Source organism: Rhinolophus sinicus, linkage group LG02, assembly GCF_036562045.2.
Source record: "Rhinolophus sinicus isolate RSC01 linkage group LG02, ASM3656204v1, whole genome shotgun sequence".
NCBI classification, from domain to species: domain Eukaryota; kingdom Metazoa; phylum Chordata; class Mammalia; order Chiroptera; family Rhinolophidae; genus Rhinolophus; species Rhinolophus sinicus.
The window spans coordinates 176,150,071-176,163,670 of NC_133752.1; the positions used below are offsets into that span (position 1 = coordinate 176,150,071).

At 38.0% G+C, this 13,600-nt stretch overlaps 1 protein-coding gene across 1 annotated transcript; it reads right to left on the reverse strand.

Annotated features, from left to right (window-relative positions):
• Positions 1-747: 747 nt before the first annotated feature.
• APOBEC1 (apolipoprotein B mRNA editing enzyme catalytic subunit 1) lies at positions 748-4,110 on the reverse strand. Its single transcript, XM_019713467.2, has 4 exons — positions 3,836-4,110; positions 2,358-2,755; positions 1,889-2,007; positions 748-1,434 (listed from the first exon to the last, which is right to left on the reverse strand). The coding sequence occupies exons 2-4, from the start codon at positions 2,725-2,727 to the stop codon at positions 1,285-1,287; spliced, it is 639 nt and encodes a 212-aa protein (XP_019569026.2). The 5' UTR covers positions 2,728-2,755; positions 3,836-4,110; the 3' UTR covers positions 748-1,284.
• Between the last annotated feature and the right edge of the window lie 9,490 nt (positions 4,111-13,600).

The window sequence follows — 13,600 nt, forward strand, 5'->3', positions numbered from 1 at the left end:
CCACCAACTGTATACAAGTGTTCTCTTTTCTCCACATCCTTGCAATACTTATGTCTTGTCTTTTTGGTGATAGAAATTATAACTGTGAGGTACTATCTCATTACAGTTTTGATTTGCATTTTTCTGATGATTAGTGATGTTGACCAAATTTTCCTGTAGCTATATGCCCATTTGAATCTTCTTTGGAAAAAATGTCTATGCAGGTCCTTTGCCCATTTTTAAATCCGATTATTTGGTAGGTTTTTTTTGCTATTGAGTTGTGTGAGTTCATTATGTATTATGAATATTTGCCCCTTATTACACAGGTGGTTTACAAATATTTTCTCCCATTCCATAGTTTCCCTTTTCATTTTGTTGATTGTTTCTTTTGCTGTGCAGAAGCTTTTTAATTTGATGTAGTCCCATTTGATTATTTTTGTTTTTGTTGCTTGTACTTTTGGTGTAATGTTTACAAAATTATTGCCAAGACTAAAGCCAAAAAGCTTTTTCTTTATGTTTTTATCTAGGAGTTTTAAGTTTTCACGTCTTACATTTAAGTCTTTAAACCATTTTGAATTAATTACTGTGCGTGGTATAAAATAGGGGTCCCATTTCATTCATTTTCATGTGAGTATCAGGTTTCCATCACCGTTATTGAAGGGACTACCTTTTCCCCATTGACTATTCTTGCTTCTTTGTCAAATATTAGTTGACCATGTATGAATGGATTTATTTCTGGGCTTTCTATGGTGCCCCACTTGTCTGTTTTTATGCTGATTCCATACTGTTTTGATTACTATAGTTTGTAATATAGTTTGAGATGCAGAAATGTGATGCATCCAGCTTTGGTCTTCTTCCTTAGGATTGCTTCCATTATTTGGGGTCTTTTCTTGTTCCAAATGAATTCTAGAATTGTTGGGGGGGGGTTCTTTGTGAAAAATACCTTTGGAATCTTGAAAGGTATTGCATTAGATCTATAGATGGCTTTGGGTAGTATGGACAATATTAAATCTTCTAATGCATGAGCATGGGATACCCTTCCATTTATTTGTGCCTTCTTCAATTTCTTTCATCAACATCTTATAGTTTTCAATGTACAGCTCTTCCACCTCCTTGTTTAAATTTATTCTTGTGCATTTTATTGTTTTTGATGCTGTTGTAAATGGGACAGTCTTCTTTATTTAATTTTTAGATTATTTATTGTTTGTGTATGGAAATGCAAATTTCTAGATTCTAATGGCACTCACTCTTTAGTGAATCATCATTGCTTGTTCTTGAAAGAGTATACACAAAGAATCATTCTCTTCATCTCCAAGTCACAGGAAGTTGTATCAACCCCGTACATAAAAGGATATGGGGTGGAATCCTTTGGTAATGGCAATTTTGAAGAGTAAGTCTGAACAATGTAAGCTGTTTCTGACTTCTTCTTGAAATTATTAAACAGGAAGGGAGACTCTAGAATAAAAAAGTTATGATAATATTTTTTTAAATACTATTATCCCCACAAACATTTTAAAACATCAGTTGGAAGACCATTGAACTACTCTTAAGAGAATACAAATGGGACACTACATTTCTTCAAAGAATGATACACACCAATATGGGAAAGGAGAATATCTGCAATTCTATAGAGCCAGTATGTATTATTATAATAATAACAATGAAATCTAATTAATATAGTGTCCACATATATCTTAGACTAGTTTATTCTTCCCTTTTCTCAGTTATTTTTCACAAAGAGATTGTCTTTGTTCTTATATTTTCTTAAGATAAGTGATGTAGTTAAATAACTAAACCTCAATATAAATGACAAATGGTGAGGAGAGTACATGTCAAAATTATCAGGAAAGAAGTTTGAAGAAGTATGCGTCTTTTTGCATCAGAATCTTTGTCCCTTAAAATAACTTACTAAAATTATGCAGTGGAGTTCCAGTGCATATAGCTTCATCAACAGAGGGGGATATCTCGGCCAGTGAGCTTCTTTCCCAGGTGGGTAGTTGACAAAATTCCTCCAGCAGTGGTCATGCTCTAAGGAAACAAAACTCCTGGTTCATTCAAGAAATACAACAGAAAGTTACTTAAAGAAAGCCCAATTTAAAAATATACCATATATAAAGCCCTTTGGTTTATTTACTGCTGGAGGTGGGCTGGACTTTCCCAGAATCCCTAAAACAAACAAAGTAGATCATTTGAAGATGGCTGAGCAGCCATAGTGGCAAAGTCAAAAAAAGGAGTCATATTTTTTATATTTTCCCTGCTATAAATTTCAGACCTGGTCCTTTATCTTATCCACTCTGAGATAATCAATCTCCTGGCCCAGAAACATACCACCACCACAGTCTTTCATAAATACTTAAGATTCTTGGTTTTGGTTTTACCTGAGGGTCTCATGATCTGGATAGTCACGCCACAATTAATGAGGTCCCTGAGTCCTTGCCGGTTTTGTTGATCCATGTGCCAATAAAGTCGTGCTGCATAAATAACTAAAGTCACACCAGGTTGTTGACTCAAAAATTCTCTAATAGCCTTGGAGCATTCCCAACAGGGACTCCAGGACAAGAACCAGATGATGGAGCAGCTGATGGATGAGCAAAAACGTCTTTCTGAAGTAAATTTTTCTATAAAATTGAGTTCAACATGCTTTGTAGTGTTTTTGCTTGAGTTTCTCCAGATCTTGTGGCTTGTACCCCACTTGATTTCATAGAGCAGACAGGCCTCTTTACGGAGATCTCTGGGGTCGAAGAACATTTCAAATTCCCATGGTTCAATTCTTCTCCTGAAATATAAAAAAGCACTCCCATGTTGTTATGCAATTTTTAGAGAAAAACTTAGAAATAACTTTATGCTCCCCTCTTCTATCAGGCAGGCCTAAAACATGACATCTCAGGAAACTTTTTTTGTTTGTTTCTGTTCTATGTCTCAAACTTATCTGGGCTGGTCCACTGGAATTATCAGAGTTTCTGTTACCCACACAGTGAAGAGATTTTTCCCAACTCATGTTATTTGGTTACCACTCTCTCTGTACCATTGCTTGGTAGTCTTGAATTCAGGTATCAATATGTCCTTTTTCTCATTATAGTCTAGTCTTTCTATCTCACACATAGAGGTGCCATGTCCCAATTGTTAATCTTCACTATTACTCAATGGACCATAACTAGATTTTCTCAGGTGTAGAAGCCTTGAATTGTCAACAAAATTCTATTGCCAAGTCTAAGAATAGAGTAATTTAGCTTCAGAATTCTTCCACATTAAATTCTGTATACTAATATCTCATAAGAAAGAAATTCAAATTGCTCTCAATGGTATCTTTAGATTTAACACTCTTCGTGTGTCAAAGCTGTGACTCAGAAAACTCACGATTGTACTGATGACTCTTCTTTCCAAAATGGTTGAGTCATAAGCTTATTACATTCTAATATTTCCCACTCCCCCTTAAGTATTATTACGTAGATCAAGCTTTCCACCCATCATGAGATAGTCTATTCCTTGACAAAAGTCCCCCTGTTATAATGATGTTTGGGAACTGGGCATATAATATAAAATATTAAGATAAAATCAAAGTGACAAATAAGTTCCCTGGACCTTTCACTAATGGCTATAAAAATATGTGATTTAAAGAGAGAAGAGCAATAGTAAGACAATAACAGAACAAAACTGGAAGATAATTTATTTAAACAGGAACCAAAAGACATAGAAAGCAATAACCATAGAGAATGAAGTTGGAAAAGAAAAAAAGAAAGAATGGGAGCACAGTAAAAAAGAAAAGGAACAATAAGGTAAGCTATAGTCCTCCAGCTCTTAAACACTCATTTATTCTTGTTTAATTAAATGCACAATATGATAGTACTATTCTTACCTGGAGGTGGGATCGCCAGCTGAAGGACCTGTTAACCAAGAGATAAGTATGTCAAATGATACCCATACACAAATTGAGCTGCTGAGAAAAAAATGCTCTATTCTTCAAACTGCAAACCATATCAGAAAATGGAGTTTAAAAAATTTCTTCTGGATTAATTGAATTAGATCAGGTCATTGTATCAAGAAAAGCAAGATTTTTAAGGACCATACTGAAATCCATTTGCCCAGTCCTAAACCAGGTAATCCTTCAGGCTTCAACAAGAATGAGCGAAATGGAAAGGCTCCTGGGTATAATTTCTATGCGCCCCCACGGCATCGTGTACTTCTTTCATCATAGCAATTATCATACTCCCAGATGGCTCAGTTGGTTGGAGCGCATCCTCTCAACACAAGGTTGCCAGTTTGACTCCCGCAAGGGATGGTGGGCTGCACCCCCTGCAACTAGTAACGGCAACTGGACCTGGAGCTGAGCTGCGCCCTCCACACTAAGACTGAAAGGAAAACAACTTGACTTGGAAAAAAGTCCTGGAAGTACACACTGTTCCCCAATAAAGTCCTGTTCCCCTTCCCCCAATAAAATCTTTAAAAAAAAAAAAAAGAATAGATACTTATTGAATAAATGACTGAATGAACTTCATTATACAACTACTCCACTTCAGAATATATACTGGGGGTGCCAAAAGAATGCATACCATTTTAAGACATGTTATCTATGTGTTACTTTTCAAAGTTGAATTGAATTACATAGCAATGTGTAGTATGGTGTTCGCTCAAAAGATGGTGTTAATGAAATGAATGCTAGCATCATTCATTGTATTACAATTTTAATACAGTTTTTTCCTTCCTTAAAATGTGTACACATTTTTTTGGCACCCTCTGTATATATGTACATTATATATATATGAGAAACTGGATTTCTCATACATTGCTACTGGAAATGTAAATTGGTACAGCCACTCTGGGAAACTGGCAATTTCTTAGGGGAAAAAAAGAAACAAACAACTGAAAATGCAGCTACTTTGGGGCGGCTGGTTAACTCAGTTGGTTAGAGGGCAATGCTCATCACACCAGAGCTACCAGTTCGATCCCCACATGGGCCAGCGTGAGCTGCGCCCTCCACAACTAGATCGAAACAACTACTTGACTCGGAGCTGATGGGTCCTGGAAAAACACACTTAAAATAAATAAAAGTAAAAAAAAAAAAAAAAGAAACTACAGCTACCATGCAGCCCAGAAGTTGCACTCCTGGATATTTATCTCAGAGACAGGAAAACTTAGGTTCACACAAAAGCCTGTATACAAATGTTCATATCAGCTTTGTTTGTAATATCTAAAATGTGGAACAGCTTGACATCTTTCAATAAGTGAATAGTTAAACAATTTGTGGCACATTTATATCGTGGAATACTACTCAGCAATAAAAAGGAACAAACTATTGATACATGCAACAGCTTCCCCAAGTGAAACTGGGGAAATATGAGTAAAATTCGTGGATTGTGTCAATGTTAATATCCTGGTTGTGATATTACTCTGTAATTTTGCAAAATGTAACTTTGGGGGGAACTGAGCAAGATGTATAAGGAACCTGTATTATTCCTTGAGGCTACATGTTTTAAGCTACAATGATCTCGATTAAGATTACAATTTACAGAAAGAGTATTTGGTAGTGTGGAGAGAAGCTGGGACATCTCTGGCTTAGTAGACTCCAGAATGAGGAGAAAAGACATCTGCATAAGTGATGAATAAAAAACCCCAAAACATTTGCAAAGAGCATATAGAAAGATATTACTGAACAAGCAAAAAAGAGAACAAAACTTCAGTTGGAGCTCAGTGGTTACTGAAGGCATTGACAGCAAAATCCTGCTGCATAAAGGATCTCAAAGGTGACAAAATTCTCTCTTTGAATCATGTTAACCTGGAAGGACGGAAAGAAAGAAGCACCAATGACTGCCCTTAGGAAAAGGAGAGAATAGTAGGGTCAGCAGCAGGACTGGGAGCTGGGAACTAAAAGTTGATGTGGTATGATTCAGTCACCTGAGTTCCCAACATGCAAGGTGTCAGGGAATGGATACATTATTCCCCCTTTATCTGGGGGGAGAAGTTCCAGGACCCCGAGTGAATGCCTGAAACCTCAGATATACCATACCCTATATGCTAGTATTTTTTCCTATACATGATACCTATGGTAAAGTTTAATTTATAAATTAAGCACAGTAAGACATTAACAACAATAACTAACAATAAAATAGAAAACTATAACAATATACTATAATGAAAGATATGTAAATGTGGTCTTTCTCTCTCTCAAAACATCTTAATTGTACTGTACTCACCTTTGTACTTAAAGGAAGCACTTTATTATGGCTTCTCTTTGGCATATTCAAATAGCCAGCATCATTACTCTTGAGCTTTGGCCATTATTAGGTAAAATAAGGGTTACTCAAACACAAGCACTATGATACCATAACAGTCAATCTGATAACCAAGACAGCTGCTAAGTGACTACCCTGTTTCCCAGAAAATAAGACTTAGCCGGACAATCAGCTCTAATGCATCTTTTGGAGCAAAAATTAATATAAGACCCGATATTATATTATTTATGTTATGTTATGTTATGTTATGTTATGTTATGTTATGTTATGTTATGTTATGTTATGTTATGTTATGTTATGTTATGTTATATTAAAGACCGGGTCTTATATTATAATAAAATAAGACCAGGTATATTGTATTATATTATACTATGTTATATTATATTATAATATTATATTAAAGACCCGGTCTTATATTATAGTAAAATAAGACCGAGTCTTATATTAATTTTTACTCCAAAAGACGCATTAGAGCTGATTGTCCAGCTAGGTCTTATTTTCGGGGAAACACAGTAACAAGCAGAGAGAGTATACAGTGTGGATACACCAGACAAAGGGACAATTCATGTCCTGGGTGGGACAGAGCAGGAAGGCAGTAGATTTATTAGATTTCATCATGTGACTCAGAATGGCATGCAATTTAAAACTTATGAATTATTTATTTCTGGATTTCATTTAATATTTTCAAACTGCATTTGAACTGCAAACTGCAGGTAACTGAAACCATGGAAAGTGAAACTGTGAGTAAGGGGGGGACTACTGTAACCCTGATCCCTCCTTCAGTCAAAAGATGCCTAGAATAGCCAAGAGCCTGGTTGGTCCCTACCCTTCAATTTGCTATCACACAGGAACAAAATACCCAGAACAGCCAAGAAAAGGGTACTAGTGACCAGCAGATAAGTCACCCCTGGAACCTGGCAAACTACAGTCTGTATGGGATGTAGGGGATTACTTATATATCCTTTCAACAGGTGTTAATTGAGAGCCTACTAAATATTAGGCACTCTTCTTAGTACAGGAACAAGGAACAAAACAAATCCCTATCATTACATTTACAGAGGGAGAGAGACGATAGGTAAACAAATACATATATTAATTCAGTAGTGACAAGTGTTATGGAAAGTATCGTAAAGAGATCAAAGGTAATGGTGCGACAAGGGTACCTTGCCAGAGGTTGGTCATGGAGGGCCTTTTTGAAGAGGCATATTTAAGAAGAGAATTGAATGTAAAGTGAAGCAAGACACGTGGACATCAGGGAGGGCATTCCAAGAAAAGGGAACAGCAAGTGCAAAAGTGGGGAGGTCTTGACATGTTCAAGGAAGAGCAAGGAGTAGGCTTGCTAGGTCAGAATGATCAAGATATAAAACGATAGGAAATGAGCCTGACCATATAGGGTCTTCTAAGTCATGGGTTTTATTCTAAGTATAGTGGGAAGCCATTAGAGAGTATAAAGATGATTCAAGTAAAAGTACTGGATTTTAGAGGCCGTGCCTCTCAAGACTCAGAGCTTTGGGGATGAAATGGGCATTGACCTGGCCTGGATTCAGAACAGTCATGGTGCAGAATTCTAAAACTTGGAGAGCAGAAAGACAACTCATTTGTTTTATTTGGGGGAATATAGGCATTTATATTGGCAACAAGAACTCATGTTAAGGATTTACCCTCTGCTTATTTGGAAGCCAAAGTTTGTCTGGGGAGGCAGGAGAAAGGGATCACATATCAAAAGGCAGTTACCATCACCAGTCTCTCTTTTCCAAGAAAGCAGAGATCCATGAAGTTTGAGACACAGAACATGAGGTTTCCCCCCATGACATCCCTTCTCAGTGGGTCAGAGAGAGAGGAAAAAAGTCACTCTTACCTCTGAAGGTGAAGTGGCTGTGTGGAGATGTAGGCAGGAGATTCAGTCCACCCTCCCAGCCAAACTTTAACTCTGAGATGTTATTTTTGAACCAAGAAGAGTCACAATATCTGGGAGACACTTCCTCCAAAACAGGAGGTGCTCTGCCCAAGGCTCCGTGTGTGTGTGTGAGTGTGTGGTGTGTTTGTATGGGTGTTGTGGGGTCCAGAATGTGCTACTGAGGCATACAAATTGCTTTGAACTGGAGACATCTGAAAATAGACATTTCCCCCTGAAATTCTTTATATTCCTAAAAGCAGAGCTTCCCAAAAGGACTCAAAATAAATAGAACACAAAGAACTCAACCCTGTTGCCAGTGGTAAGAGTCAATCCAGCTCAAATCCCACCTCATCTGAAAATTATTTTCTCCCACAGCCTGAAGTATTCCCCCTATCCCATGAATTCTTTAAAGTTAAGAAACTAAACCTTAAATAATTAACGTGCCCTTGTGCTATCACTACTCTTGCTATCTTAAACCGTTATTTAACAGTTGTATATTTTACGTAATTTTTTTATTATGGTGAAACAAGCATCGATTTAGTGTCATTTGATCAAAATCATTTGTGGATGAATAGTTAGTAATAACAATAATAAATCTTATTTAAGAATAAAATTAATATATGAATAAATAGGAAAGTTGGAAAATGCCCAAGGAGACACACACACACACACACACACACACACACACACACACACACACAGGGTTTCTGCACTTTTCAAGAATATGGAGCTTATTAGGCCCCTCATCCATTTTACCTTGGTCTGAAGCCATGGCGCTGTGTCACTGGACTTTTCCCCCTGCAGCTATATATGGTGCGATTGCTCCTGCCAGCTACATGTCTGAACATTGTTTCTTGAGGTGTGACCACTGCCACAGGCTTGGGCAGAGGATGACTCATTCCTGAGTCTCAGGCAGTTACTAGGTTTCTAGACAGTAAAAACAGGTAGCAGATTAAGAGGGAAGTTAGAGTGGGATTTTATATCCGTGGGTTGATAAGAAGGCTTATGATGAAAATAATTAATCCTATCGAGTAAATCACTGGGGATATCCAAATTACAAAATTCTTTCCCGATAACATCTGAATTTAGGAACATTTCCCTTTCCATCATTCTTTTGGCGAGAACAGAGGCAGAACAGAGAAGGGAGAATTGACCTGGTTCTGTAACTTGAAGCTTTCCAATGTTACCTGGGGAAGACACTGTGGACTTGCCCTTTGGCAATTCCCTTATTTCTAACTTCCTCTTATTTTGCTCTTTGGCCCTAATCCTGTTGGAAAAGGGAGGGGCACTGATAGATGCAAAATCAGAAGGACTTTGGCTTCTGAGTCAGGTAATTAGGTCATCTCTCTTCCTTCTTGAAGCTAAGGCTGTGTATGGCCAAGTCCATTTATGCTCTTTTATGCTGGCTCTCGCTCCTCTGAGTTTCAATACACATTCTCAGAATGGAGGTCACTCTCAAGACCCTTTTTGGTGCGGTGTCTAGCTTCTTGGCATCACAAGTAAAAAATTAAACGAGACACAGAAATATAGTGGTGAAAGAGCAGTTTATTAGAAGTGAAAGTACACTCCAAAGAGTTAGGAGCGGGCCGAACACAAAACAGTGGCTCAAAAGGCTCAAAGGTTCAAGGGCTCATTATTAGAAGAAAAAGTACACTCCAAGGGTTTGCAGCGGGCCCCCGAGCAAAAGCAAGGCTCAAAAGGCCCTGACTGGCGAGGACTTAGGAGTTCTTATTTCCTTCTCTTCTAGAATGGCCTACTCCTCTCTAATTGTGGGGCTGCTTTGTTGATACCTATGATTGATAATGGCTAATGGCTATGGTAAACAAGGGCAAGTTTGGTCAGAGAGGGGAGGTCTTTTGGGCGGTAATTTTCCATAGACTATGTTGGACATGCAGGAATGTTACGTGATGTATCCAGGCATCTCGGAGACCCAATTCCTGTCTCTAACTGCCTGCCTTATGTCCCCCTTGAGAGATGTGATCCCCATAAGTCTCTATGGGAAGTTGAGGGACAGATCTCCTCTCCTGTATCTGCTTCCTGCTGAATGTGGCCGCTGTCCCTGCCTATTGGGGATTCATAGAACTCCCATCCTATCTGATCTTAGATGAGGGGAAGGGGTCTCGAGATCTGCCTGGAGGACCATGCTGACCTCTGTGGTCGGAATGTACTGGAAGTCACTTGTATCCTAAGGGCTCCTAGATGAGGAGAGATAGATTTTAATTAATAGAGTTAAAAGTGTTGGCCCAAGAAGCAGGATTCAAAGCCATTGACGAAGGGTGACTGCTGATGAAAAATTGTTCAGCTTCATGGAGCCTGGCCTTTCTTCTGGTTTAACCAGTCATTCAGTTATTGTTCACCTGGGAGCTAGGCCTCGAAAAAACACTGTGCCACAATGACCATAGTCAATAGACATTAATCACAAACTTGAGGGTAATTACCTAAAGCAGGGGGTAGGAGGTTTCTATGATTCAGGTTAAAAACAAGCTATTATTTACAGTAAAGAAACTGATTTGAAAAAATGATTATAACCAAGGGCTACAGAGCCAAAACACTAGAGATAAGAAAATTTAGAGTTTCTATAGTGAGAAGCCCTTTCGTTTGGACCATATCACTAAAGTTCCCTCCAGGATCTCAAATCTAGAGCGCCTAAACTTCGAATCTCAAATCCTATGAACCTAATATCTGAACCTTAAATATAAGACTTTCCTTAATAATGAAAGACAAGCTGGAGACCCCACAAAATGAAGCAGTTGTTTGGAGTGGCAGTTGAAAGTTTTGAAGAAGGAGCAGAAGTGCCACACCATAAATGAAGATGTTCCTTCAGAAGCCAAGAGCTTCAAATTTAGGTATGAGTGGTGGGGAGAATAATGGCCCTCCCAAAGATGGTCACCTCCTATTCTCTGGAACCTTCTAAAGACAAAAGTGACTTTGAAGATGTGATTAGGGTAAAGAGCTTGAGGTAGGGAGATGATCCTGGATCATCTGGGTGGGCCCAATCTAATCACACGGACCCTTATAAGAGGGAAGCAGAAGAGCCAGTCAGTCAGAGGACATGTAAAGATGAAAGTGGAGGTCTGAGTAATGTAGTAACTGGCTGGAAGGGTGCCATGATTCAAGGAATGAGTACAGCCTCTAGAAACTGGAAAAGGCAAGGAAATGGATTCTTCCCTGGAGCCTCGAAAAAGAATACTGCCCTGATGACATCTTGATTTTAGCCCAGTGAGACCCTATTTTATACTTCTGACCTCCAGATCTGTAAAATAATTTATGCTGTTTTACACAACTAAGTATGTGGTAATTTGTTATGGCAGCTATAGGGAACTAATACAGTGAGACATATAGGAGGCACATATGCAATAGTTAAGGTGGTATATCATTTGAGTTCGTTTCTAGTAGAATTCCTATTGAATGCTTGATCCATCTTCTGTTTTGTTTTAGAAAACTCAGATCTATCAGATAAGATAGACTGCCATGACATTCATTATTCGTAAAAGAGGTCGAAGACAGGTCAGTGTCCTGTTCCTGGAAATTTATGAGTTTTAAAAAATGCACACATATATTTATGTAACCATTCCACAATTAGGATATTTAAGATTCTCATCACCCAAAAAAGTTCTCTGTCTGTTTGCAGTCAATCCTCCCACTCCCAGTCCCAGGCAATCGCCGATATTTCTTTCACTATAGTTTGCACAGTTCTATTAGATTCAGATAAATGGAATCATATAATGGTTTTGCTCAGTAAAACTGATCTATGTGTTTAGATGTATCAGTGTCATTTCTTTTTATTGCTGGGTAGAATCCATTATATGAGTATACTACACTTTGTTTATTGATTCACCCACTGATGGACACTGGGTTATTTCCAATTTTAGGTTATGTATAAAGGTGATATAAAAATTTGTGTACAATTCTTTCTGTAAACATGCTTCTTTTTCCTTCTTTTGGGTAAAGAACCTGGAAATGGAATTGCTGGATCAAACACGTAAGTATATATTTAACTTTAAAGAAAATGCCAAATTGTTATACCAGTTTACAGTCTCCACAGGAATACATGAGTTTCAGTTACTCAACATCCTCACCAACACTTGGTAATGTCAGCCTTTTTAGGTGCAGTCATTTTTGTGGTTGTGTGGTATTGTTTAAGGGCCCATCAGCTCCAAGTCGAGGTCCTTCAATCTAATTGTGGAGGGCGCAGCTCAGCTCCAAGTCCAGTCGCCATTTTCAGTCTTAATTGCAGGGGGCACAGCCCACCATCCCATGCAGGAATTGAACCGGCAACCTTGTTGTTAAGAGCTCACGCTCTAACCAACTGAGCCATCCAGCCTCCCCTAATGGTGATTTTTAATTGGCAATTTCCTGATTATTAATGATGTTTAGTACCTTTTCATGTGCTTATTATTTATATGTCTTCTTTTCTGAAGTCTGAGTATTTTATCCATTTTTTATTAGGTTGTCTCCTTACTGAATTATGAAACATCTTTATATATTATGGATACAAGTCCTTGGTGATATCTGTATATGTATGTTTCTCAGTCTCTGGCTTGGCTTTTCATTTCCTTAATGATGTCTTTTGAAAAACAGTTCTCAATTTTAATGAAGTTTAATTTATAAATTTGATTTTTAAATTTTTGTTAGTTTCAGGCATATAAAGCAAAATAATAATTAGACATTTACACCCCTCACAATCAATTTGATTTCTTTTTTGTGGTTAATGTTTCTTGGATCTTGTCTATAAAGTCAATTACTTACTCAAAGGACACGAAGATGGTTTTGATTGTAAGTGATACTGGTTTTTAAATTTTATTTTCTAACTCAGAAAGATAAATTTTACATTATTCCAACATGGCAAAGGTAATGGTTGCAAAATTCGTGATAAATTTTTGTCCAAAAATAGTGTACCAGCTTGCTACTTAAACTTGCTAAGTAAACAATTAAACACACACAAAAGGGTGATAGAAGACTATCTGCCCATTTAAACCACTTAAAATTAGGGAAAAGAGGCAGCCGGATCAGTTGGTTAGAGCGTGAGCTCTGAGCAACAGGGTTGCCAGTTCCATTCCCACATAGGCCTGGGAAAACCACTGTTCCCCAATGAAGTCCTGGAAATACATACTGCTCCCATTCCCCAATAAAATCTTTACAAAAAAAAAAAAAAAATTAGGAAACGTATTTATGGTTGCATGTAATCACTGCCAATGATTTCTGCACCAAAAAAAGGTGATAAAAGTGTTTCGGGAGTCTCCGTTCTTCTTGCTGACGAGGTGAAAAATCTGGGTGGGGTGAGGGAGTTACATATTGATTTGGTGGGGGAAAATGTGGTGCAGTCTCTTTCACAGGAAGGTATGACCTCCTAAGCTGGGTGGCATCTGTTGATTCAGATCCTTATCTTGCTCCAGACTATCTCTTGTCATCTCTTGTTGTAAAAACAGGTATGTGGCTAGAGGCAGTTAAAGCTATGAGCTTTTTCTGTAGGCACTATGGACCTCCTCCCACC